The 27900-nt window shown below is 50.4% G+C and overlaps 1 protein-coding gene across 1 annotated transcript; it reads right to left on the minus strand.

Annotated features, from left to right (window-relative positions):
- On the minus strand, positions 1-24244 carry MOGAT2 (monoacylglycerol O-acyltransferase 2). The gene is made up of 6 exons (XM_059708409.1): positions 23953-24244; positions 12562-12740; positions 4028-4232; positions 3494-3668; positions 2670-2869; positions 1-815 (listed from the first exon to the last, which is right to left on the minus strand). The coding sequence occupies exons 1-6, from the start codon at positions 24041-24043 to the stop codon at positions 661-663; spliced, it is 1005 nt and encodes a 334-aa protein (XP_059564392.1). The 5' UTR covers positions 24044-24244; the 3' UTR covers positions 1-660.
- Between the last annotated feature and the right edge of the window lie 3656 nt (positions 24245-27900).

Here is a 27900-nt window from a genome sequence, read left to right on the forward strand (position 1 = left end):
CAGAGTCCTTTCATTTATTGAATGGAAGTTCACGGAGCCCCCTTTTTGTGCTAAGGAAGGGGCTGAAGTTACAAAGGACACGTAGGAGGCACCTCATGGAGCTCTCAGCCTACGTGGTGTCAGAGCTGAGACCGTAGGCCCTCTTGTTCAGTCAGGGAAACTGAGGCTCAGAGGGAGGGGGGAAAGGCCTGCCAGTGACACAGTGCGGTTCTCCTTACCCAGCTGGGGAGCGAGGAGCTGGGGCGTCCAGGGTGCGGGATGAGGGAGCTCGTAGAAGGGGCTGGAGCTGGTGGCTTCTTTTTCAGTGTCATTCAAGGTAGAGGAAGAAAAACCTGGTCATCGGTTGCTGCTCTCTTTTCTTTGTCCGATGAGTGACATTACAACGGAGGACGGAAACCATTCTCTTCCAGCCCTCTCTCCCATTTCCCGGACGAGCAGATCGAGGAGATGGGGACCTGCAGGGGTGCCCCAGGGTGTGTCTGGTCGCCCCTCCCACATTGTCAGCTGTGACTTGGGGTTGGATTTGCAGGAGGCTTGGAAGACTCTGGAGATAATGTTCAACAGAAGCTTCCAGGAAGCCTTCTCAGATGACAGCGCCTCCCGTGGGCTCCCTCATGCCAGCCCTGCCCTTTGGGGCAGCCCCTTCCTCTGGGGAGGCGCTCAGCAGAACTCCAAGTGCTGGTCCTCCGGGACGTTGTACTTGAGCTTGTGGGCTTCAAAGAGGCTGCACAGCTCGTCGATGTAGCGCTGGTGCAGTTGGTCCACCTCCTCCTGCGAGGGCTGTGGTCTCTGCTGCACCTCGATGGGCTTTCCCACTGCAAGACACAGAGGGGGGCGGTGGGCCAGAGCAGGGGCCCCTGGGGCAGGGAAGTGCTCCTACTGCTGTTCCTTTCAACCCTATTTCAAGTGACGAATCCTAAGACGTTAGAGCAACTCCAAGATTCATTCAGATACAGTGACAGCACCACCAGCTGGCATTGCAAAATGCCGAGAAATGTGCTGGGTGCTTTACGTGCGCTGGCCCCTTTAATCCTTGTAACCATCATCTGGGGATAGAACCTGCTTGATTCCCATTGGTAGATGAGGCAATGAGGTTTAGAGGGGTTAAGCAACTTGCTGAAGGTGGCATGGCCAAGCCCTGGCTGGTTTTGTCCAGTGGTTAGAGCGTCGGCCTGCGCACTGAAGGATCACAGGTTCGATCCCCAGCCTTGATGGGGTGTCTGCAGGAGGCAACCAATTAATGTTTCTCTCTCACATTGATGTTTCTCTCTCTCTCTCTCCCTCCCTCCTTTCCACTCTCTAAAAATCAATGGGAAAAAAATATCCTCAGGGGAGGATTAACAACAACAACAGAAGGTCAGCAAAGCCAGGGAGACTCAGTGCCTGGGGATGTGCTCTTAACCTCTGGGCCATACGGTTCTGGGAGTCGAAGACGCCCTGCTTAGAAGTGCCTGTGACTTCTAGGATGAGGAGGCCTGCAGCCTGGGCAGCTCTTCCTGCCGCTCTCCCTCCACGCTGGCTGCAGTGCCCGCTGCATTCGAGGGAGGAGTCAGGGAGGCCCCAAGGAGCCTCTCCCCCTGGTTCTGCCCGGCTGAGAAGGCAGCCCCCCTGCTTCTCCTCTCAGCAATAGCTTTGGAGGCAGCGGCAGTATTAACGCTCATGAAAATATTGCCACACAGCACAGGGCACGTCCTGGGGTAAGGGGTGCGCCGAGTGTGTGCTCAACTAACAAATGAATGGGTGGGTGGAGATAAAGGGACCCCTCTCTCCAGGCCTCGTCAGGGGAACCTGGTTGGAATCCAAGAAGAAAGCAATGAGGTGTCCAAATAGGAAACCCCGGTGCTACGTCCATGCTCTAAATAAAGCTCATGCCCTTATTCACAAGAAAAGCCCCCGGCTCTGACCCAGGCCTGCCAATTGCTGCTTTACACACAGTTCTAACAGATGTGGGATGCCCTTCCCTTGTACCCACCCTTTCCAATAAGCCTATTAATCCTCTGGGTCAGAATTAAACCCTCTTTCTCTGATCTGCCCTAGCTGGTTTGGCTCAGTGGATGGAGCGTTGGCCTACAGACTGAAGGGTCCCGGGTTCGATTCCGGTCAAGGGCACATGCCCAGGTGTGGGCTCGATCCCCAGTGGGGGGCATGCAGGAGGCAGCCAATCAATGGTTCTCTCTCATCATTGATGTTTCTGTCTCTCTCTCCCTCTCCTTTCCCCTCTGAAATCAATAAAAATATATTAAAAAAAGAAAAGTCAAACAGATCCTGATTCAAACCTCAACTTTGTTACTCGAAGGCAGTGTGACTTTTTTGGAAGTTACTTCTCTGAGCCTGTTTCCATCAATGAAATGGGGATAATAGTCTCTACCTTGAAGGCTGTCAGGAGAAACTGAGCCACTGTATGGCATGTAAGAGAGCCTTGCAGTGCCTGGCACACAGTAGGTGCTCAGTAATCAGTAGCAACCATTGTTCTTTGTGCCCCTGTTACAGTTCTCATCCCAGACTGCCTCCTGTTGGGGTCGCCTGCTTGTGTGTCTGTTTCACAGTCTAGAATGTGAGCTCCGTGAGGGCAAAGATGTGTCTGGCCCGTCCCTGTGTCCGCCTTGCAGCTCACAGCCCAGGCCCCTTTCCCTGTGAGCGACCCCCTCCCAGCCTGGGTCTTGGCTCACCCACGGTGGTGATGGGCCGGCGGTAGGGTAAAAGGCCGAAGCTGTACTGGAAGACGCCACGGCCGTGGAAGAGCGGGAGGGAAATACCCATGATCTTCTGCAGCCGGTTCTGGATCCAGCGCAACCAGGAGCCAGGCAAGTTCTCAACTTGGTCAAAGAGTTCGTTCTCCCCAAAGGAGAAGACGGGCACCAGAGGCACCCTAGAGAGAGACAGAGGAGAGAAGGCATGTCGGAGGCCCCGAGGAAGGCCCCGGCTGGTCACCTAGCTTCCCGCAGGGCCCAGGCATTGGAGCAGAGGACAGAGCCCTGGGCCGGAAGTAGGAGGCCTAGGTTGTCTCCCGGACCTGCCAGAGCCTCGCTTTCTGACCTTGGGCAGGTCCTGGCCCCTTCTCAGAGCCGCCACCTCCCCGGGGCACCATGGCGGATAGGCCAGAATGCCTCAAGGTCCTCCCAGATAGAAACCCTCTGCCAGCTTTGCGGAAAAACCTCGCCTGCTCCAGCCAGAGTGCTCCGAGGAAGAGCACAGCCCTGCGATACGCGCCGAACTCCAGTCTCTCACATCCCAGAGGCCTCGGATCTAGTGCTGGCTTTGGGCCATATGTCCTTTCCCACCCAGCCCTTCGGTCCCAAAGTCTCCATTCCAGAACCCTTTGTGGGTGTTTGGCCACGAGGCAGGACTGGTCTCACCACAGTAGCACGTGCGTTTGCCAATGGACTGGGAAATCTCCCTGCCCCAACAGGAACTCCGTTAGTCTCTGCTGTCTTCCCACCCAGATAAACCCCTGCTGATCTCCAGCGGAACCGAGAGCCCTCTTCCCAGATACCCGTGCGTCAGGGCCACCCTGACAAAGCCCTTGCGGTTCCGCAGCAGCAGCTTGTAGGCCCCGGGCCTGGCGTTCAGGGCCTCCTGGGCACCCCCGATAATGATGCCCAGCAGGTTGCCCCCGCCCTTCCTGTTCAGAATGTGAGCAGCGCACTCCTTGTCTGATGTCACCAGCCCTGGGGAGAGAGGAAGGTGGTCAGTGATGGGGTCAGGGGCAGGGACCGTGGGGGTGGATGTGGCCCAACAAAGAGATCACCAAAAGTGCCCACAGAGGCCTGGTCCACCCCCCCCCCACTCCAGCTGGGCGTTCCTGAGGACTGGGACTGAGTCTTCCCGCCCATGCCTAAGCCCCTCGCCACGCTCACTGCCCTCATGGTGCTGTGGGAAGTGCTCCTTGAGTCTAGCCTCCTTCTTACTGCTCATGCTCCCGGAAGAAGTCCAGAAATACTGGTCGCCCCTACCCCACCCCCCTCAGATTCCCTCCTCCCAGGCCGGCAGCCTCACCTCCCTGGCTGCCCAGGCGGGGAAGACTCACCCCCACACATGAGGTAGTCCCGGAAGAAAGGGGCCCGGAACCACAGGTTCAGCATCATCAGGTGAGGGCGGATGCCGGGGAAGAGCTGGGAGAAGCCAGTGCTCTCGGTGCACATGTTGACGAAGATCCCGGCGGCCAGGACCCCGTGGGGGTGGATGGCCGCCAGGTAGTTCCGGGAGGGGTCCAGCTCAGCAGTCTTGACCAGCTGCAGGGACACAACCTAGTGAGCCAGAGCTGGGCCTGCGTCCCCACTTTGGCCCTGACGCTCTCCAGGGTGACCTTGGCCAAGTCTCTCCCCAGCTGAGCCTCTGGCTCTCAGGAAGATTGAGATGCGGTGTGAGGGCACCTGGGGTGTCTCCAGGTGCCGGCTGTGCTCAGACTCGCAGTGGGCTCTGGGCAAACGGCTTCCCTCCCAGGCTTTTCATCTGTAAAGGGAGGGCGTTTGGCCCTGTCTCCCCTCCCTCCCGGGACTGCTGAGGAGTTCAGGTCTGCGGGTGCCCTGCCATGACCAAGACTGCTCCCTGACAGGATAGAATTAGGAGACATCAGATGGCCACACGGGGGCGCCATGCCGGAGTACCCCATTTCACAAAACTCCATTTAAGAAAACTGGCACTTAAGACCAGGGAATGAGCCTTTGCAGGATATATTGGGAGAGGAGTCCTGTTCGGGTGCAGACCAGGAGGCCAGCTCCAGTCCTCTTTACCCCTCGCGTCTCACCCGTGGCTCTCTGCTCCCCTCACGGCGGCTCTGCTGGCACAGGAACGTGCCTGGGTCTGCTCGGGCCTGCAGCCTGCAGGGTGCAGCAGGGACCCCGGGCATTGCAGATTGAGTGGGAGAGGAGAGCTGTTTGTCATTAGCAGTTTCCAGGTGAAGTGGGGTGAGTGGAGGGGGCTGGATCTGAGTTAACAAATGCTGCTCCTGCCGGTTACTGACCAGGCTGCCATGTGGCTGCGTCTGCCAGGCTTTTTGCTGTGGGCAGTGACTGCGTGTAGCTGCAGAGCCCGCCCCAGTGTCCCGCTTTCTGGGAGCCACAGCCATCAGAGTTAGAGGGCCCTGAAGCCCACGTGTACCCCTCCGCACCCCCCAGCCCCCCAAGAGGCTCCCTGATAGGGCTGCCAAGGCCCTGCAGTTTGCATTCCCGGATTGGGGTGAGGAGAGCCCTTTCCACTGTGGCTCAGCTTTGCTAGGGTGAAAGTTCATCCTGTCACCAAGCTGAACCTCTCAGCAGGTCATGCCCCGAGGGTTCTTATTGCTGCCTTTGAGGCCCCAGAGGCCATGCTGTCCACCCTCGGAGCAGCCTGCAGCGATCTGGGGACAGCAATGGGGATCTGGGCCTCTCTGCTTCCTCCAGCTTCTCCTGTCCCTGACCTGGACTTGGTCTGCACCCACCCCCTGCCTCTCCCCCACACCACAGTGTGCCCTCCGGGTAACCGCTGACCCTTTGCGAAAAGGCTGCAGGGACCATTGCCTCCCAGACAAGGACAAAGCTCTCCCACTCAGGCAGCGGGAATCTATTGGATGTCAAAATAGACAGAGAACCAGAGATTCCCCCCCCCCCCCCCCCCGGGAAAGGTGCTCCTCGGGAGCCCGGTTGGCGGTGTTTCTTTAAAGACATCCCTCGCTTCCTGCACTCAACTCCTTTCTTATACACCTTCTTGCTCAGCTGGAGGGAAGGTAATGTGTACAACCTCCATCAAGGTGATTTGGCAATATCTATCACAACCAAAAAAATGTAACCGGCCTTTCCACCCAGCAGCTCCACTGCTGAGGAATTTAGCTACGGGGTTTCTCATGCTAGTGCAACAGGACATCTGAACAAGATCATTAGCTGGAGCATCATCGTTTTTTGGTAACAGCAAAAACTTGGCACCCGCCCACCCAAATGTCCGTCAACAGGGCCCCTTTAGACAAATCCTGAGACGTTTACACAATGGACCACTGTGCAGCCATAGAGAAGTGTGGCGCAGCCCCTCCTCTCCTGAGAGAGGAAGCTGGCCACACCTGGCTGTCAGATGCAACAGCCAGGGGCAAGACGATGCTTGAGGATCGCCACCAGCATGTGCTTGTATGTGGAGGCACCAAACACTGGTTGTCACAGTTGCCTCTGGGGAAAGAACTAGGGAGACGGGATGAGTCCCTTTGGAATTTTGAACAAGAATGTATTACCTACTTTAAATGAATAATGAAGGACACGAGCAAAATAAATCAACAAATGGCTGAATGATTATCCCCTTAATAATAAGTCTTTGTGTAGAGAGAGCTGTCCTGGTGAGTGTGAGGGCCTTGTCTAGGCAACTGTGCCAGTATCTGCTCGTGCATCTACACGTGCGTGTCCGGGTGTGTGCACTGAGGGGGCGTCGCTATCCCACTGAGACTGGTCTGCTGACTTTCTGGGCTGACCTCTTCCATCTGCCCCTTGTGCCCAGGGTATCCCGCCATCACAGCGAGGGCCTGGAGATTAGCGACTGCCCAGTGAGGCATCACTGTATCCCGGATGCAGGCCTGAATCAGAGGAGATGCTCCCCGGGTGATTGAAATGAAGGAAGGAAAGAATGAGACCATGAACGGATGAGGCTGATACAGCCAACCCCTGCCCCGATCCTGTTCTGACGTGTCTCCTGGGTTCCACTGAGCCGGGAGTCATGAGACCCAGGTCCTGCCCCTGGCCCATAACATGACCTTTGCCCAGCCCTGCCTCAGTTTCCCCTCTGTCCCCAGGACAGTGATGATGCCTTTCTGGCAAGGTTGCTACTTGGTTCAGGTGTGCTAAACACAGAGAGGGAAGGTTTGTGTTCTCTGCTTGCTCCCTCAGTTCTCTCCGGGGCAGGGAATGTGACCAAGCTAAGAAGGCTGGCTGGGGAAAGCCCCTTCATGGGCGCATGTCCTCTCAGGCTGGGCTTGGCACCAGGCAGTGGCAGCTGGGGAAGGGCACGGCCAGGTTGCTAGGCTCTGGGGGTTGCTTTTTTTTATTTATATAGTTCAGATACCATCAAATTTACCTTTTGAAAGTGTGTAACTCAGTGATTTTAATATGTTTAAAAGGTGGGCAACCATCACCATTTCTAATTCTAGAGCATTTTCAGCACCCCAGGAAGAAACCCAGAGCGGTCACTTCGCGTTCCCCCAGCCCCTGGCAGCCACTGTTGTCTGTCTCTATGGAGTTGCCTCTCCTGGAAATTTCATATAAATGGAATCATTCAACATGCGGCCTTTTATGTCCGTCTTCTTGTACTTCACAGAATGTTTCCAGGTTCATCGATGTTGAGGCCTGCATCAGTTCCTTTTTATGACTGAATGCTATTCCATTGTATGGATAGGCTACATTTTCTTTGTCCACTTAATGGTCTCTGGCCATTTCCAATAATATGGCCATGAACATTTGTGTACAAGTCTCAGCGCAAACATGTTTTCAGTTCTCCCAGGGGTGTTCCTACTTTGAATCCCAAGACCTTTGCCTAGTAGACCCTGCGCACAGGCTCCCAGGAGAGGATGACTGGACCTAGGCTGGGAGGGAGGACAGTGAGGGGCTGTGGCTCTACCATGTCTGCCCAGACCCATCTCTTTCTCTTTAATTAAAATATTTTTATTGAATTCAGAGAGGAAAAGAAAGGGAAAGAGAGATAGAAACATCAGTGATGGGAGAGAATCATTGAGCGGTCGGCTGCCTCTGGGGATCAAACCCGCAACCCAGGCATGTGTCCTGACTAGGAATCGAACCATGATCTCCTGGTTCACAGGTCGATGCTCAATCACTGAGCCATGCCGGCCAGGCTGGGTTTTTTTGTTTTTGTTTTTTAACATTTTAAGAGTCCAGATAAAAAGGTAACTGTGGCCAGGACTTAGATCGTTGGGAGGAGAGAAGGGTCATGTCTGGAGGAGTCTGGGAGACACCCCACCCAGGCTCTAGAGCAGCAGTTCTCAACCAGGGTCAGTTGCCCAGCCCCTCTGCCCCCAGAGGGGACATTAGGGAATGTTTGCAGACATTTTTTGTTGTCACAGCTGGTGGAGGGGTGTGTTACTGGCATCTAGTGGGTAGGGACCCAGGATGAAGTCAGACATCAGAAATCCCTCCCTGCCCCATATACACACACACAACAGAGACTCATTCAACCCAAAAATGTCAACGGTGCTGAGAAAGCTGCCTTGAGAGCTACGAGGCTGGAGGAGGGAGTGGCAGCAAAGGCAGTGGAGTCAACAGGAATGGAGGCCCCCAATCCCTGCAGGGCAGCCATAGGGCTGAGGGGACAGCTGTTCTCTGTGCCCGGTCCCTGTGCCGCCAACAGAGGTAGGACTCCTGGGAAGGTCCCAGGAGACAGGCCCCATCTTCTTGTGAAGGAAGACCTCACAGACAGAGCCCTCCCACAGTGAAAGGAGCCATCGCAGAAGGAAATGAGTGCCCGTCCGTCCCAGGCCCGAGTGAGCTGGAATTCTATCCTGGGTGGCCAGGCACCGGCGTCTCTCCGACTTAGGTTAAGAGACCTCAGTGTGTTGGGAGGTGGCTGAGCTGGGAGTTGGGGCAGGAAGTCCCTAGTGATGCCTGCAGGGCTGTGCAGGAGCTGAGGGATCATCCCGGGTGTGGGTGGGAGGGGTGATCTCCCGCACTGCAGCTGTTCCTGACATCAGGTCACAGCCCTGGCCACAGAGGTCTGTGTGCTAGACTCCTCCAGACCTGACCCTCCTCAGGCCCTGGCCTTGTGGACAGTTTGCTCTGGGATGAGGAAATCCGCACAGGGAAACCCAGCTCCCAGGCACTGGTCCTAGTCGGGAGGTGGACAGCTCCTCCCACAGCAAACATGGCCTCACTCTCCATCGTCAGCTTCTTAGGAAGCCCATAGGGCAGTGATGGCGAACCTATGACACACATGTCAGAGGTGACACGCGAACTCACTTTTTTGGTTGATTTTTCTTTGTTAAATGGCATTTAAATATATAAAATAAACATCAAAAATATAAGTCTTTGTTTTACTATGGTTGCAAATAGCAAAAAATGTCTATATGTGACACGGCACCAGAGTTAAGTTAGGGTTTTTCAAAATGCTGACACGCCGAGCTCAAAAGGTTCGCCATCACTGCCATAGGGTGAGTTTAGAAAAGTCCAGGGCCCAGGCACAGTTTCCTAATTTTGCCTGAAATTCCGCCACTAGACGCTAATTCAAAAAATCAGTAAGAACTGGTAGGAGCTCAGAAATCTGCACGTATTTGATGCGACTGCAGAGGCTTGGGAATGTGGCTTGGAGGGGGGTGGGGGGGGGGAGCTCCAGCAGAGCTGGGACTCCCTACCTCCTGCTCACCCCAAGGTCCTCGCAGAGAGATTTGGAGGGCCTCCAGGGAGACTACAGGGAAGAGAATCTGGAGGCCACAGCCCCACCCCTACAGGTTCCCAGCCTAGACGGGCAAAGTAAAAGTGCGTGTCATCTCGCCCTCTGCTGGCCACCTGGTGGTACTGCCAGCCCTCTGCAGGGCGGTGATGCAACAGGCCTGCAGGGGGCATCAATCCGGAAACACTATATGCAGGCAGAATTTCTGCAAAGCAAGCCCACTGTCCCACCATTGTCAGTAGTGCCTAGATTGAGAAACCCTCCTTCAGAGCTACCTGGCCGGGGTAGGGTAGGCTCAGAGCCACCTCAGCATCATTTCCTGCCAGACCTGCAACGGGCAGCAGCTCCAGGTGCAAAGAGCCAGATGCTATCCTTGGTGGGCCCTTGGATGACAGCCCCCTGGAGAATTTTCAGTTGAGGAGTCCCAGTTCTGTAAGATGGTCTTCCGTGGCCTCTGTTCCCTTGTCCCTGAAAAAGTCTCTAACCTCATCCCCAGGTGACCTTCTGCTTCATTCACACTGAACATCAGGCGCATTGCTCAGACGCCATACTGCGGCCTGCGCCTGTGCTGACCCGTTTCCTTCCCTGGCGAACTTGGGGTTTGATAGTGACAGGAACAGAACGCTGGGGAACCAGCCACAATTGTCAGGAATATTCATCATGCTCTGTTAACCACGATGGTTTTATTCTGATTCAGGAAGGCACAGCCTGGCTGACAGCTGTACTCGGGACCTGGGAGCGCACCTGGAAATGAAGCCCTTCCTCCGGTTTGGGAGCTGCCTGTTATCAGGAGATTAACAGCCCGTTGCAGAAACCAGAACCGCAGCTCGAAGATCCCCAGCCCTTTGTATGCCTGTAAACAGCCCAGTTGCCCTTTTTGCTACTTCCCCGTGTAATCTCTGTCCTTCTACCCAATATAAGCAGCTGGTTTATGGTGGGGGCAGAGCAGATTTTTGTGGATGACCTGCTGCTCTCCCGTGCTGCTGGCAATACTGGAATAAACGCTCATGTATGATTCAACCCTGTCAATTGGCTCAAGTAGTGACAGGCAGCACGGACTCATTGCTTGTCCAGCTGCAGACTCAGCTCACAGTGGGAGGGGAGACCACAGAGTGAGACTCCACAAAGCTCCACCAGAGGCCAGAACCTGCTTAAGGTTTCTGTGGCTTGGAAGCTGCTGTCCACACTTTCCCATGGAAACGCTGACCTTCCTGGAACCAGAGAGCAAGCCCTGGCCTGGGAGGAGGAGAGGGAGGGAAGGGAGTTCAGATCTCAAGCTCAGAAATCCTGAGTGGGGATAAGGCAGCCTGCCCACGATGTGCCCATGGCTCCTTTTAGGACCCAGCAAGCCCTGCTTGCCTTTTAAAAATATATATATATATATTTTATTGATTTTACAGAGAAGAAGGGAGAGGGATAGAGAGTTAGAAACATCGATGAGAGAGAAAAATCAACCAGCTGCCTCTCACATGCCCCCCACTGGGGATGTGCCCGAAAGCAAGGTACATGCCCTTGACCGGAATTGAACCTGGGACCCTTCAGTCCACCGGCTGACGCTCTATCCACTGACCCAAACCGGCCAGGGCCCCTGCTTGCCTTTGGTGGCAATGTCCTGGAAGGGCACACTGCAGAGGAAGTGGAAGTACGGGGTGAGGAAGATCACCCCCACCTGGCCCCCTCAGGTTAGCTCAGCACTGCCCCCTCGCTCTGCTTTTCAACATGAGCATGGAAGTCTCTGCTGGCCAAGCTCCTGCCCTCTGCCCAGCCCCCGCCCTGCTGCCCTGCCCTGCCCACCCTTGTCCTTTGCCCAGCAGGAACTTTTTACTGGAATACTAGGGGCTCCTGTACCCCAGTTGTTGCCCAGCCTTTGCTAGTCCTTGTTGGGCCTCAGGACTCTTGGAAATGATGCAGGAGTGCTGATTGCCGCTGACTGTTTAACCTCAGGGAGCCCGTTTCCTCCCCTCCTTTCCCCTTTATCAGCTGCAGAACAGACTGCTGGAGGGACAGGAAGAGGTGGAGATCTGGATGGAGGAGGAGAAGCCAAGCAGTTGTAAAGGTCAAAGCAGCCGTGGCTCTGGGCTATCAGACTTGCAGCAACGCCCACACCTCCCAGACTCCCCACTGACTCGGTAAAATTATCCTGCCACCAGCTTACTGAGAACCTACAAGGCACTTTACCCCCTGTCTCATTGAACCCCAGGATGCAGCCCAGTGACGTATGTGGCATCATCTCCACATCACCCGTGCGGGAACTGAGGCTCAGAGAGACTGTGACTCACCCAAGGTCACACAGCTGGTGGGTGGCGGGACTGGTATTAGAACCTAGTCCATCTAGTTCCAGAGACCACATTCTATACCTTTTGTTTTTCTTTACTGTTTCCAACTGTCCCTGCCTGGCACCTCTCCGTGTTCCCTTGCCTTCCCGATCCTATCTCATCCGGCCAACGCAACAGCCCTGCCCAGCTGCTTACGTCCAGGGTTGCGTCTGTCGGGGGCTCAGTAAAGAAGCTGAAGGGTCTGTGAATCCAGGGGTGTGCTTCACTCAGGACTAATCTTTGGGTCCAGGGTCAATTGTTCAGAAGGGTCGTGAGGTGCCTCGAGTCAGAGAGTCAGAGAGTCAGAGATTCAAGGCACTCAGAGTAGGAGAGATCAGTCTGCTCACTGGGTACAGGGGGAAACTGAGGTTCAGAATGGGGCAAGGCCCAACCCAAGGACACACTGGCACAGCACACCAGGGTTAGGAGCAGGCGAGAACCTGAGGACCGGTTCGCTCCCCTTCTCCTTTACCCACAGTTAATGCACAAACCTTAAAACCAGTAAAAACAAAACAAAAACTTGTTGTGTGGCCTTGGTCATACCTTTGTCCCTCTGGGTGTCAGTGTGTCATCTGATGAATGTGGAGTAGATGGTCTCTTAGGACCTTGAGTTTATTATCTCCCTCCGCCCAAGCCCGCACTGCAGGGGGTTTACACCTACAAGACACACATGCGGGCCCCACGATATGCCCCACAGCGCTCTTGCAAATCCTGTGCATTCCTCAGCCCTCATCCTGGCTGCACATGCCCATGGCCGGGAAACCATGGCCGGACTCTTCCCCATGGTCCACAGTGGTGGTAGCCCTGGCTCTTCTCACTCCACACAGGGCCCCGCTTTCCTCATGGAGAAGTGGGACACGTTAGCCCTGGCCACACCCAAGCCAGCCCTCATACTCACCGAGATGGGGAAATAGTCCTTCATGTACTTCCATACGGCGCTGCGTCTTAGGACCTGGGCGCGCCTGCCGCCCTTCCATGGCGTGTCTCGGTCCAGGTACCACCAAGTTGCATACAGGACACTTACGAACCAGAATCTGGTGAACAGGAGGCCTATGAAGACTATGATGCAGGTCTGAGCTGGGGAGAGAAGCAGGTGAGAGGTCTGAGAGGAAGGAAATGCCCAGTACCAGCAGCACTGGCCCATCCAGCCCACGGCCCCAGGAAGAAGAGATCAGCTTCCCAGGCCTTCAAAGAGGAGAGATGCAGCCAGCCCAACGTCACGCTGAAGCGTGGATTTTAACCTGCGTAGGTCTAACTCCAAACCCCCCCCCCCCCATCACACACACTACACCAGGTTGCTTATTCACTTGGGTCTTCCCCTCCACCTCCCTCCCTCCAGTAAAGTATAGTTGACCCTTGAACTTCATGGGTCCATTTATATACAGATTTTTCCCCATAAATACACTACAGTACTATTAATGTGTTTTCTCTTCCTTACGATTTTCTTAATTACATTTCCTTTTCTCTAGCTTATTTTATTGTAAGAATACGGTATATGATACATAGAAGATACAAAATATGTATTGGCTGTTTATGTTATCTGTAAGGCTCTGGTCAACAATAAGCTATAGGTAGTTAAGTTTTGGGGGGAGTCGAAAGTTATATATGGCTTTTCGACAGCACAGGGGGTTGGCGCCCTAACCCCCATGTTGTTCCAGGGCCAACTGCAGTCTGCGTTCACCAGGTTCTCCATAAATGCCTGGCAGACAACTGACTGTATTAACTGCTTTTAGTTTCCATATTTTGGGACCTCAGAGAACAAGGAGACACTCTGTGTGCCCAGTCCTCTGTCTGTCCCCCCTCTGCTCCATCTTCCCAAAGACACGCCCGGCAAGCACCCTCCCCCCTGCCCCCCCAATGAAACCTCCCATGGTTTCTCCATAACTTCAAGGCACAGCCCAAGCAGCTCGGCTCTGTGTGGCTGGCCCAACAACCCTCCTGCTCCAGCCTCACCGCCCGCCCGTGTTCACACCCAGGAACACTGAACTGCTTGCTCACTGAGACCTTTCGGTCTCTTAGCTTTTGCTCGAGTTGCTTTCGGCCTGCATGCTCTTTCCTGGTGAAGGAGAAACGTCCCCACTTTCCTTCAACATTGTACCAGAGGCTCTGGCCAGTGCCACAGGCAAGAAAAATGAATGAACGCCTGGAGCGACCTGAAGAGCATTATGCTTAGCAAAATAAGTCAGTCAGAGAAAGACAAGTATCACATGATCTCACTCATATGTGGAATTTAATGAACAAAATAAACTGATGAATGGAATGGATCCAGAGACATGGAAGCACAGAACAGACTGTGTAATCTCGAAGGGAAGGTGGGGAAGGGTGGGTCGGTTAGAGGTAATCAACCAAAGAACTTGTATGCATAACCAGGGACATAGCCAATAGGGTGGTGAAGGCCTGGGATGAGGGGGGAGGGGTTGGGGGAGAGGGGCACGGGGGTGGCCTGGAGAGGGTGAATGGGGGGGGGACAGGGGGCAGGGGGAGGGGGTAAGGGGACATATGTAACAATACATTAAAAAAACAAGCAAACAAAAATGAATGGACAGCATCAAGACTGGAAAGGAAGAAGCAAACTGTCTCTATTCACAGGCACACAATTCAATACATAGACTACCCTAGGGAATTTACAGAAGTTACCAGAACTTACATGGATTCAGCAAGGTCGCAGGGCCTTGGGAAAGAACGTTTGCACGTATGTGGTTGCATGTGCATAGAGAATGGAAGGATTCCTGCTGGTCAGGAGGAAGGAGACAGGACTCCGGGACAATGGTGGGACCATTGATTTAAATTTTATTTATCTATTTTTCACATTAGAAAAAAGTTAGGGTTAAACCCCATGGGCAAAATGAAAAGTGTGTGTGGGTAAGAGATGTGGAGACAGAGAAGCATCGCTCAGATGCTCAAAACTCAGAGGGAAGGTAAGGGAGGGTGGGGGTGAGGGGGAGAGATCAACCAAAGGACTTGTATGCATGCATATAAGCATAAGCGATGGATGTGGACAACAGGGGTGAGGGTGAGGGCAGGATTGGGGGGATGAGGGGACATTGGGGGGATCAGGACACATTTGTAATACTTAATCAATAAAGGGGAAAAAATTTTTAAGAAGTGTGTGTGGGTGACTCCCACTGTAAGAAAATCAGCTCCAGAGAATAAAAACAAATTGTTAATAGTGGCTACCTGGAGGGTAAGATTTTGGGAAATCTTTTACTTTTAGGATTCCCATTTTGTTTGGAGGTATTACAATAGCATGTATTAGTTTTGCAGTCAGAAAATAAAGGTTGGGGGGTGATGGACACAGGACACTTGCACTTAACCAGACAGACCTTCCTCTACTGGACTGGCCCCCTCACCCTGGGTTCACCCTTTCACTCCTGTCAGCAGGCAAAATCCAGACTAAAGGTCACTTAGGAAGGGAGACACTTTCTTTCATTTAATCCTCACAACTCTGAGGGGGAAAAATTTTAAATGCCACTTTACAAAGGTCTAGAGAAGGTGTGCAAATTGGCTAAGGGCACACAGAGAGCTAGTGAGATGGGACCTGGGATTCAATTCTATTGTTTTGGCTACATCACGCTCCCACGTATTCATTCAACAAATATTATCAACTCCAACACTTCCAGGAGCTAGAGATGCAGCAGAGTAACCCACTGAGAGAGTATGTGGCTCTGGCCCCGAGTCCACGGTGCCAGGTCCTGGTTGGCGTCTTCAGCCATTTTTCGCCACTCCCCACAATGCCGCCTCTAACTCCAGAGGGGACCAGCTGTTCATTTAATGTGCAGTCTTTACTCCCCCACAACTTACTCTCCCGCCAGCCTTTAAATCCTGCCCTCTGGACCCCATCTCCTAAATACCTCTCGAGAGAGGCCACTTCTTTCCACCCACTGCTGGCCTCCCTAGACCAGGGTTGGCAATCTTTTTCTTAAAGGGCCTGATTGTAAATATCTTAGACTTTTCAGCTCAAGAGGCAAACTGGAGGATATTACATAGTCACATAGCCATTTAAAATGCAAATATTTAGTCTTCCTGATTCAGTTTTGGAAGATTGCATTTTTCTAGGAATTTGTCCATTTCATTCACATGGTCCAGCTTGTTGGCATATGGTTGTTCATAGTATTTTCTCACATACCTTTGTATTTCGGTGGTGTTCAGTTGTTACTTCACCTCTTGTATTTCTGATTTTATTTATTCAGGTCCTCTCTTTTTGTTTCTTGATGAGTCTGGCTAGGGGTTCATCAATCTTGTTTATCTTTTCAAAGAACCAGCTCTTGGTTTCATTGATTTTTTGGAGGGGAGGGGTATTTTTTTTTTTAGTCTCTATATTATTTATTTCTGCTCTAATCTTTTTAAAAAATATATCTTTATTGATTTTTTACAGAGAGGAAGGGAGAGGGATAGAGAGTTAGAAACATCGATGAGAGAGAATCATTGATCAGCTGCCTCCTGCACAGCCCCCACTGGGGATGTACCCCCAACCAAGGTACATGCCCTTGACCAGAATCGAACCTGGGACCCTTCAGTCCGCAGGCCGACGCTCTATCCACTGAGCCAAACCGGTTAGGGCTCTAATCTTTATTTTTCCTTCCTTCCACTTACTCTGGGCTTTTCTTATTGTTCTCTTTCTAATTCTTTAAGTTGTAGGGCTAAATAGTTTATTATTAATTTTTCTTGGTTTTTGAGGTAGGCCTGTAGTGCTATGAACTTCCCTCTCAGAACTGCTTTTGCTGTGTCCCAGAGATTTTGGGTTGTTGTGTGTTCATTTCCATTTGTTTCCAGGAAGTTTTTTATTTCTTTCTTAATCTCATTGGTAACCCATTCATTGTTTAATAACATGCTATTTAGTCTCCATGTGTTTGAATGTTTTTGAGTGTTTTTACTGTAGTTGATTTCAGGAAGAATCAGAAAACTTAAACAGGCCAATAACAACTGAGGAAATAGAAGCAGTAATAATAATAATAATAAAAGACTCTCAGCAAACAAAAGACCTGGTCTGAATGGCTTCACAGGGGAGCTTTACCAAACATTCAAAAAAGAACTAATACCTGTCCTCATCGAACTATTTCAAAAAAATCCAAGAGGAAGGAACATTTCCAAGGTCTTTTAATGAGGCCAGCATTATCCTAATTCCAAAACCAGATAAAGACACTACAAACAAAGAGAATTATAAGCCAGTATCCCTAATGAACATATATGCTAAAATTCTCAACAAAATATTAGCAAATCTGGGGGGAGAGAGAACCAAGATGGCGGCATAGGTTAACACCGGAGTTTGCTGCTTTGAACAACTACTTCAAAAGTGAAACCAAAAAACGGAAGGGACATCACCCAGAACCACAGGAACGCTGGCTGAGTGGAAGTCCTACAACTAGGAGGAAAGAGAAACGCACACGGACACTCAGAGGAGGCGCAGTGCTGAAGTCAAATTCTGAGGTGCGGAGTGCGCGGAGCGGGCTGGCGGCGGAGGGCGCGGTTGTTGTTTTCAATCGGGAGGGAGTCGCAGACTCTGAGCACCAGATCCGGGCGAGTCTTTGGGGACCCAGACTCAGACGGGAGAGGCGGGACTGTCTGGCTTCGGTCAGAGCGAGTGCAGCTTTCTCTCCGAGCTTTGCAGCGGGTGCTGGGACTCAGAGAGGCAGAGCCCCTGGGGACAGGACGGAGAGCCGCCATAACTGCTCTCTCCGGCCCACGGCCCACCCTGTTGATCCTGTTCGACCCGCCCTGCCCAAGCCCTGCACACAGGCATTTGCCGGATAGCCTCAGGCAAAGGCTAGATTAGCACCTCCCTAGAGGACAGAAGTTCTCTCACTGCTGACACAGCTGATTCTTATAGCCACTTGGCCTGGAGGTCAAACCCTCCCTGGAATTAGCTACAACAATCAAGATTTAACTATAAGACTGCGAACAAAGACCACTAGAGGGTGCACCAAGGAAGCATAACAAAATGCGGAGACAAAGAAACAGGACAAAATTGTCAAAGGAAGATATAGAGTTCAGAACCACACTTTTAAGGTCTCTCAAGAACTGTTTAGAAGCTGCCGATAAACTTAATGAGATCTACACGAAAACTAATAAGACCCTCGATCTTATATTGGGGAACCAACTAGAAACTAAGCATACACGGACTGAAATAACGAATATTATACAGACGCCCGACAGCAGACCAGAGGAGCGCAAGAATCAAGTCAATGATTTGAAATGCGAGGAAGCAAAAAACATCCAACTGGAAAAGCAAAATGAAAAAAGAATCCAAAAATGGGAGCATAGTGTAAGGAGCCTCTGGGACAGCTTCAAGCGTACCAACATCAGAATTATAGGGGTGCCAGAAGATGAGAGAGAGCAAGATATTGAAAACCTATTTGAAGAAATAATGACAGAAAACTTCCCCCACCTGGTGAAAGAAATGGACTTACAGGTCCAAGAAGCGCGGAGAACCCCAAACAAAAGGAACACAAAGAGGACCACACCAAGACACATCATAATTAAAATGCCAAGAGCAAAAGATAAAGAAAGAATCTTAAAAACAGCAAGAGAAAAAAACTCAGTTACCTACAAGGGAATACCCATACGACTGTCAGCTGATTTCTCAACAGAAACTTTGCAGGCCAGAAGGGAGTGGCAAGAAATATTCAAAGTGATGAATACCAAGAACCTACAACCAAGATTACTTTATCCAGCAAAGCTATCATTCAGAATTGAAGGTCAGATAAAGAGCTTCACAGATAAGGAAAAGCTAAAGGAGTTCATCACCACCAAACCAGGATTATATGAAATGCTGAAAGGTATCCTTTAAGAAGAGGAAGAGGAAGAAAAAGGTAAAGATACAAATTATGAACAACTAATATGCATCTATCAACAAGTGAATCTAAGAATCAAGTGAATAAATAATCTGATGAACAGAATGAACTGTTGATTATAATAGAATCAGGGACATAGAAAGGGAATGGACTGACTATTCTTGGGGGGGAAAGGGGTGTGGGAGATGTGGGAAGAGACTGGACAAAAATCGTGCACCTATGGATGAGGACAGTGGGTGGGGAGTGAGGGCGGAGGGTGGGGCGGGAACTGGGAGGAGGGGAGTTATGGGGGGAAAAAAAAGAGGAACAAATGTAATAATCTGAACAATAAAGATTTAATTAAAAAAAAAATTAGCAAATCTGATCCAGCAATATATTAAAAAGATCATACACCATGACCAAGTGGGATTCATTCCAGGACTGCAAGGCTGGTACAATATTCACAAATCAATAAACATGATACATCACATAAACAAATTGAAAGATAAAAATCACATGATCCTATTAATAGATGCAGAAAAGGCATTCAACAAAATCTAACATCCATTTTTTGATAAAAACTCTCAGCAAAGTGGGACTAGAGCAGCGGTTCTCAACCTGTGGGTCACGAACCTGTGGGGGTCGAACGACCCTTTCACAGGGGTCGCCTAAGACCATCGGAAAACACATATATAATTACATATTGTTTTTGTGATTAATCACTATGCTTTAATTATGTTCAATTTGTAACAATGAAAATACATCCTGCATATCAGATATTTACATTATGATTCATAACAGTAGCAAAATTACAGTTATGAAGTAGCAACAAAAATAATTTTATGGTTGGGGGTCACCACAACATGAGGAACTGTATTAAAGGGTCGCAGCATTAGGAAGGTTGAGAACCACTGGACTAGAGGAAGCATATCTCAACATAATAAAGGACATATGACAAACCTACAATGAACATCATACTAAATGGGCAAAAACTAAAACCATTTCCCCTAAGAATAGGAACAAGACAGGGACGCTGGCTTTTAGTACTCTTATTCTAGCTCTAGCACTGGAAGGCCTAGCCACAGCAAGCATCCAAATTGGAAAGAAAGAAGTAAAACTCTCATTATTTGAAGATGAGATGATATTGTACATAGAAAACCCTAAAGACTCCACCAAAAACTACTACATTTAATAAATGAACTGGCAATGTAGTAGGATACAAAATCAACATCCAGAAATTGATGGCTTTTTTATACACCAATAGTGAGTTATCAGAAAGAGAAACTAAACAAATAATCCCATTTACCATTGCAACAAAAAAATTAAGATACTTAGGCCTTGTCGGCATGGCTCAATGGTTGAGCGTTGACCTATGAACCAGGAGGTCACTGTTCAATTCCAGATCAGGGTACATGCCCGGTTTGAGGGCTCAATCCCAGTAGGGGGCATGCAGGAGGCAGCAGATTGATGATTCTCTATCATCATTGATGTTTCTATCTCTCTCTCTTTTCTTCTCTGAAATCAATGCAAATATATATTTTTTTAAATTTTAAGATACTTAGGAATAAACTTAACCAAGGAGGTAAAAGACTTGTACTCAGAAAACTACAGGACGTTGAAAAAAAAAAGAGAGAGATAGAGGAAGACATAAACAAGTGGAAGAATATACTGTGTTCGTGGATTGTTAAAATTAATATCATTAAAATGTTCATACTACTCAAAGCAATCCACAGATTCAATGCAATCCCTATTAAAATACTAATAGCATATTTCACTGACCTAGAACAAATACTCCAAAAATTTATACGGAACCAAAAAAGACCCCAAATAGCCACAGCAATCTTGAGAAAGAACAAAGTTGGAGGAATCACAATACCAAGTATCAAATTATACTACAAAGCCACTGTAATCAAAACAGCCTGATACTGGCACAAGAACAGGCATATAAATCAATGGAACAGAACAGAGACCCAAGAAATCAACCCAAGCCATTATGCTCAATTAATATTTCACAAAAGAGGCAAGAATATACAATGGAGTCAAGACAGTCTCTTCAGTAAATGGTGTTGGGAAAATTGGACAGAGATACATGCAAAAAATGAAACTAGACCACCATACACAAGAATAAACTCAAAATGGATAAAAAACTTAAATGTAAGTCGGGGAACCATAAAGATCTTAGAAGAAACCAGAGGCAGCAAAATTTCAGACATCTCCCATAGGCAAAGGAAATGAAGGAGAAAATAAACAGATGGGACTACGTCAAAATAAAAAGTTTCTGCACAGCAAAAGAAGCCATCAACAAAACAAAAAGGGAGCCCACTGTATGGAAGAACATATTTGGCAATGATACATCTGATAAAGGGTTAATATCCAAAATATATAAGGAACTCATGCAACTTAACAAAAGGAAGACAAACAATCCAATTTAAAAATAGGCAAAGCCTAAATAGACATTTCTCCAAAGCAGACATACAGATGGCCAAGACACATATGAAAAAATGCTCAAAGTAGTGCACTGATCATCAGAGAGATGCAAATTAAAAAACCCTTGTGCACTGCTGGTGGGAATACAGACTGGTGCAGCCATTAGGGAAAATGGAATAGAGTTTCCTCAAAAAATTAAATATGGAACTACCACTTGACCCAGTGATCCTACTTCTAGGAATATACCCTAAGAAACCCAAAACACCAATCAGAAAGAATGTATGCACCCCGATGTTCATAGTAGCACAATCCTATATAATAAAACCCTAATATGCAAATCAACTAAACAGTGGAACGACTGGTCACTATGACGTGCACTGACCACCAGGGGCAGACTCTCAACGCAGGAGCTGCACCCCTAGTGGTCAGTGAGCTCCCACAGGGGGAGCACTGCTCAGCCAGAAGCCGGGCTCACGGCTGGCGAGCACAGCGGTGGCAGGAGCCTTTCCCGCCTCTGCTGCAGGCAATGAGGGGTCCCGGACTGCGAGAGGGTGCAGGCCGGGCTGAGGGACACTGGGCCTCTAGTTTACAATATAAGATCTGGAAACAGCCCAAGTGCCCATCAGTAGATGAGTGGATAAAAAAGCTGTGGTACAATTATACCATGGAATACTACGCAGCAGTAAATAAAACAACAACAGGATCTCTTACCCTTTGAAACAGCATAGAGGGTCCTGGAGAGTATTATGCTAAGTGAAATAAGCCAGTCAGAGAAAGACAAGTACTACATGATCTCACTCATATGTGGAATCTAATGAACAAAGTAAACTGATGAACAAAATAGATCCAGAGACATAGAAGCATAGAACAGGCTGGGGAATCTGGGTGCCGTGATCAACCAAAGAACTTGTGTGCATATATGGCTAACCCATGGACACAGACAATAGGGCAGTGAAGGCTTGGGGCAGGGAGCAGGGGTGAGCTAGAAGGGGTCAATGGGGGGAAAAGAGAGACATATGTAATACTTTCAATAAAGATTTGAAAAATAAAATAAAATGCAATCATTTAAAAATGTAAAAACCATTCTTAACCTCATGGCCTGTGCAAATACAATTGCTTGGAGGGGGAGCAGGGTGAAGGGGGTCTATGGGGGGATTTAATTGATTAATTAATTAAAATTGGAATCAAAGATTGTAAAAGAAACAAACAACAGAAACAATCAGTGGGCTGGCTTTGGCCTATGGGTAAGCCTTGATCAAGATTGTGACTGCTCCCTGCTCGATCTATTTCCCCACACCCCATACCACATAGATAACGCCACAGCAGCCACAGGGCCCTTTAACACACAGATTGGACCCTGTCACTCCCCGACCTTAAGCCTTCCTGGGACTCTCCTTTGCCCCCAGGATAAGGGATAAGGTAAAACCTCCCACTCCCGGCACCTGCGGGCCCAGATCCCTTTTCTCAGCTGTCCTTCCTCTAGTCCTCCAGGCTCAGGGTGACTTTGACCTCTGAGCTGCTGCTGACATTCCAGGTTCCCAGGCTACCGGCAGGGCTGGGGGGTGGGCACAGCCCGCCAAACACACTTGTGCTCAGAAAGCTCACACAAGGCAGGCCGAGTATGAGGTTCCTTATCTCCTGTGATCCCTAGGCTGCACCTGACTGCCTCTGGGCCCCGAATGCCCTTTGTCCAGGAGCCAGCACTCACAGTCTGCCCTGGGCATAGACCTCCCTGCCCATGCTTTTCCCACAGCCTCCTAACCCACACCTCCTCCCACTCCCTCTGCCCTCTCTCCGCCCTCTGCCTCCTCCCCCCTCTTGCCGTGTCAGTAGGAGGAGCGCAGGACTCCACAACCTTTGACACTTACAGCATTTAAGGACTCTACAACCTTTGGCATTTAAGGCACCTCACTCAGTTCTTTGCTCATCTGTGTCATGGGGATAACCAAGGATATTTAAAATGTTTAACAACCTTTAGGATGGGGGACACAGCCCAGGAAAGTTAAGTCACCTGCCCAAAGGCACAGGGGAGGCTAGGCTAGGGGCAGGGTACCTAAGTGCCTGCTTTGCTGGGGCGAATCCCTCGAAAAATTGTGAGGTTCTGAGAACGCACCTGGTGGTAGTGGCAGTGTGTGTGTGTGTGTGTGTGTGTGTGTGTGTGTGTGTGAGATGGCTGCTGACCAACCTACACAGAGTGCGTCCGTATTTTAACACCCGGACAGTGGTGCCTGTGACTAGGCTGAGCACCATCCTGGGGTGGCAGCTGCTGCCCGGTCTGGTGCCAGCAGATGAAATGAGGAACCCACACACTCCCAATCACCTCTCTTCCCAATCCTCCAGTGCTGGGCCCTCCTCAAAAATGTTCCCTTCGGCAGAGCTGAAGTTTGGGCAGCTGTGGCCTCCCAGCCTTAACAGATGTGTTCGCTGTGGGGGTGGGGGAGGTAAAGGATTCTCCCGTGTGATTCCAGCCCAGGGCCCAGCCAGGTCTGTGCTGGGCAGGGTAAACGCGTCTCTTCATTCCATCCCACAAGAGCACGGCAAGATCAGCATTGCTATCCCATTACACAGATGAGTCAAGTAGAGGCCTGGAGAGGTCAGGCAGGGGTCCGCCAAGGCCACACGGCTGGTCCGTTGTCCAGTTGGAGTTCAACCCACGTTTACCTGGTAACCCACTCTCTCCCTAGTCCACATTCAGCCTGTACTTTCTCTCCCCATTCAATTTTTCCCCTGTTCCTTTCTCCTCCCTCCTTCCCCTTCTCCCTCTGTCTCCTGCTCTCTGAAAGGAAGGAAGGAAATCCATCCCCTCTGAGTAGCCTGAGGGACCCTTTCCTGGAACTGCCTAGATTCTCCCCCAGCCACAGGCAGCAGGAGGCAGGTGCTCTGTCCTAGTACTAAGGTGGAATCCACAGCCCAGGAAAGTTAGATCCTGGCTTCTGCCCCACCCTGTGCCCACACCGACCATACCCTCCGGGCAGGGACTCAGCACAGCCAAGCCCCCGTTAGGACCGATGTCTCTCCACCATCAACGCATTGAGCGCACCTAAATTGCAGGTGCCCACCGTGTCCCCAGCCCTCAAGACCAGCTAGCTTACCCAAGGCCAAGAAGCAGAAGACCCACTGTAGGACGGAGAGGGTCTGCAGCCTGCGCTCCCATGGCACGGACCAGGGCGCAAACTCCACCATGCTGGTTCCTCTGTGGGCTCCGGAGGCTTCTGAGTAGCACCGTGCTCCCAGGCACCCAAAGGGTTTTGTTACTGGCAGAGGCTGTATAAGCTTTTGTGGGGGAGGAGGCTGCCCCGCCCAGCCAGGCCCAAAGGCCTCCCTGCCCCCACCCTGCAGGAGCCTGTTTCCTAGAAGAAACCTTTGAATCCTTGTGCCCAGGGCTCGGCTAAAAGGAGAAAGAGAAGGAAGTGTATAGCCTTTATCCAGGACAGCTGTCTCCTCAGGCAACACCTTATCTACAGGATCACCTCTTGCTGGTTGCTTGAATCTTGCCCTTCGCTCATCTATAATAATAAAAGAGTAATATGCAAATCGACTGAACCAAACAGACCCGTCCTGACGACCATGCTATGACACCCACTGGCGCCAGGCCAGCCAAGGCGGGTGCAATGCGATTGGTTGGGAGCTGGCCATCACCCCATGGTTGCCCTGCAGAGGGAGGACCAGGCCACTGGACGGTGGGGTGATTGATCAATGGGGGGTTCCACGATCGCCCCAAAGAGGGAGGCCCAGGCCACTGATCGGTGGGCTGTGGCAGGTGGGCAGGGCCTCCCTCTGGGGGAAGGGGGACGATTGATCAAGGCGCTCCCGGAGTGTGAGAGGGCGCAGGCCGGGCTGAGGGACCCCCCATCCAGTGCTCAAATTTCGTGCATTGGGTCTCTAGTCAAGTATACTATCCTGTCCTCTTCCCACCTACCCAGTGATCTGGCTCCAGTAATGGTCTCCTCTCTCTTCTGCCATGTTCATTGTTCCCCCTCTCCAAATATGTTCTTATCTAAAAACTAGAGGCCCGGTGCACAAATTTGTGCATGGGTGAGTTCCAGCTGGCCCCACCCACAATTGGGGGGTGATCGGGCTGGCCAGGCGGAGGGGCCGCAGGCAGTTGGCCGGCCAGCCCCATCCCCTGGTTGAACTCCTGGTCCAACTCCCAGTTGAGGGGACAATTTGCATATTAGCCTTTTATTAGATAGGATCTCTTGGCTCTGTTTGCGGCAGCTGGAATGGCACCAGGTGTTAGACTGGTGGGTTCAGCAACCTTGGTACTTGAGTTCTGGAAAGTTGCAGAGGTAGAAGTGGGTGGTAGAGGAAATGGGCTCAGGAAACAAGTTACAGAGGCAAAAGACAGGCCCTTGATGCTTAGAAGAAAAGCAGGTAAAGGTAACACACACACCTGGGGAGCAGAAGAGGGGGAGGGAGAGGAGAACAGCATGGACGGGCTCCCAGGAGGGAGAGTGTGGGAGGGAGAGCGCGGTTCTTCTTCCCAAGGGCTTTTTAGGGAGGAGAAAGGAAGGGGGCGGGGAGGAGAGACCAGTGTGGGAGGAGAAAGTCATCATGCACTGGCTGTGAGGCGCTCCCTCTGGTGGTCATTCTGAGAAACTGTGGGCAGGATGGACTGCTTTCCAGGGAGAAGCCCAGATATTAGGCAAAGCTGAGACGGGGACTTACAGAGATAGCCAAAGGATTTATTTCTACTGGCTTTGGTGGAGAAGAGCTAAATCTTCTCTGGCCTGGTCAGCATGGAGAATTCTGAGCCTGGGGCTTGGACCAGACAGGCTTTCCATGCTCTGGTGATGAATGTGCGGGATGGGCACTCACCGTAGCCTGAATAATGGCCTCCAAAGATGACCACATCCTAAGGCCCAGAGCCTGTGAATGCTACCTTAGATAGCAAAAGGGACCCTGCAGAGGTGATGAAGTTAAGGAGTTCGAGAGTATCCTGAATTCGTCTGTATTCTGGAATTTTGATGTTGCTTTTTTTTCTGATCATATTTTGGAGCCAATATATTTTCCAGTAAATAAGCATGTGCTCTGTCTGGCCTGGATGGGTGCCCTCATCTGTGCCTTCACCATGGGCCCACCTTATGAAGCCACTTAGTCACTTTACATCCTGGACAGTTTCTTTTGAACATCCCGCAAGCCCTTCAAGCCGACTGTGTCCAAAACTGACATAAGACCACACACTTGCTCCTCCTGCATTCCCTAGCTGCCATTGGCAACCCCCCCACACAAGCCTCCCCCAGTTCAGCACTCTGAGGTCATCCCGGACTCTTCCCTCTCTGTCACTCTCCACATTCAGTTATTTGGAAAGTCTGGCCATTGCTTAGGCACCCCTCTCAACTCCCATCTTCTTTCCTCTGTCTCCAGTGCCTTTACTTGCAGGCCAGACCACTGTCACCTCTTTACCGGAGCCCGTTACAGCCTCCTCCCAGTCTTGCTGTCTCCAGGCTGGCCCCGCCAGCCCCTTCTCCCCACAGCAGCAGCCAGAAAGAGTTGTTATGACCCACATCTGAACGTGTTGTTCTCCTTGCTCAGGCGGAGCAGGTGAACGATGGTTGTTTTGGTTTCCAGTAGCCAATGGGCTGCCTTGATCCTTGCCCTTCTCCAGGATTTCCTAAGAGACCACACCTGCTGATGGCAGATGGCCTCCAGCCGTGTCGCTGCCTACTGAATTGTGATACCCAGTTCTGCCCGAAAGCCAGCTGCAGCTTCCTTCCTCTGTGACCACCACTGTGACCAGAAGGGCCCTGCACTATGTTAACGTAAAAACCATTGAAACCTGTAAAAAATTTTTGTGAGTTTATTTGAGCCAAACTGTCGACATATACCGGGAAGCAGAACCTCAACGAATTGAGATACTGCTCCGGAGAATAGTGGGTTACATTTGTATTTATACATTTGCAATCAAAGGAGGGACATATAAAAAAAACCGGTTTGGCTCAGTGGATAGAGCATCGGCCTGCGGACTGAAGGGTCCCAGGTTCGATTCCGGTCAAGGGCATGTACCTTGGTTGCGGGCACATCCCCAGTGGGGGGTATGCAGGAGGCAGCTGATCGATGTTTCTCTCTCATCGATGTTTCTAACTCTCTATCTCTCTCCCTTCCTCTGTAAAAAATCAATAAAATATATTAAAAAAAAAAAGAGGAGGGACATAGGTGGGTTACATGAAATTCATTGGTGATAGATTAAGGAGGAGGGATAAAGCAAAGAAGGGAAACCCCTGGGATTGGATAAAAAGTAAAATGATGGACACATACTTAGGTGGGTGCAGGATCAATTCACATGATAATGAAGGAATTTGTGGTATCTGTCCTGGCACCCAACACATTTGGTTGTGCCCCAGGGGCTCCAGAAAAAGGGAAGTTACAAGTTACCCAGGCATTTCAAGGCTGTCTTATCATAGATGCAAAAAGACAGATAGGTTCAGTGGAGGTAAAGGTTGACCTTGTTAGGGAAGATACTGGCCTAGGAGGTAACTGCCCACCATAACTGCTTTTAGTTAAAGTTTAATTTCAGACCATCCTTTGTGGTGACTTTAGGTCTCTGAGTTTGCAAGACTGCCATGCAGGCCTCCCCTGAGCTTGTCAGGTCAGCGTGTGGCCCCTTTCATTCACAACTGCAAGGCCAGCAGAATCCTTCAAAGGCCTTTATAGCCTGGAGACCCACCTGCGTCATGACAAGCACAGGAAGCTGCTCCTGCCATCAAACACCATTTACTGCAAGAGCAGTTTGGGAAAGGATTTCTATAATTTCAAGTTTGGTGAAGAGTAAATTATTCCTTTTGTTTTATAACTTGAACAATATTCATAATAACTAAATAAGAATTGCTTTGGGTTGCCCATAACTAATTTGACATAACATTGCATTTGTAGATATTTAAACAGATATTAATATTTTAAAATAATTTTTAAAGATTTTTAAAAATAGATTTTTATTGATCAGAGAGGAAGGAAGGGAGGAGAGAGAGATAGAAACATCAATGATAAGAGAGAATTGATGAGAGAGAATCATTAATTGGCTGCCTCCTGCATGCCTACTA

The sequence above is a fragment of the Myotis daubentonii genome, chromosome 9, assembly GCF_963259705.1.
Source record: "Myotis daubentonii chromosome 9, mMyoDau2.1, whole genome shotgun sequence".
Classification (NCBI taxonomy): Eukaryota; Metazoa; Chordata; class Mammalia; order Chiroptera; family Vespertilionidae; genus Myotis; species Myotis daubentonii.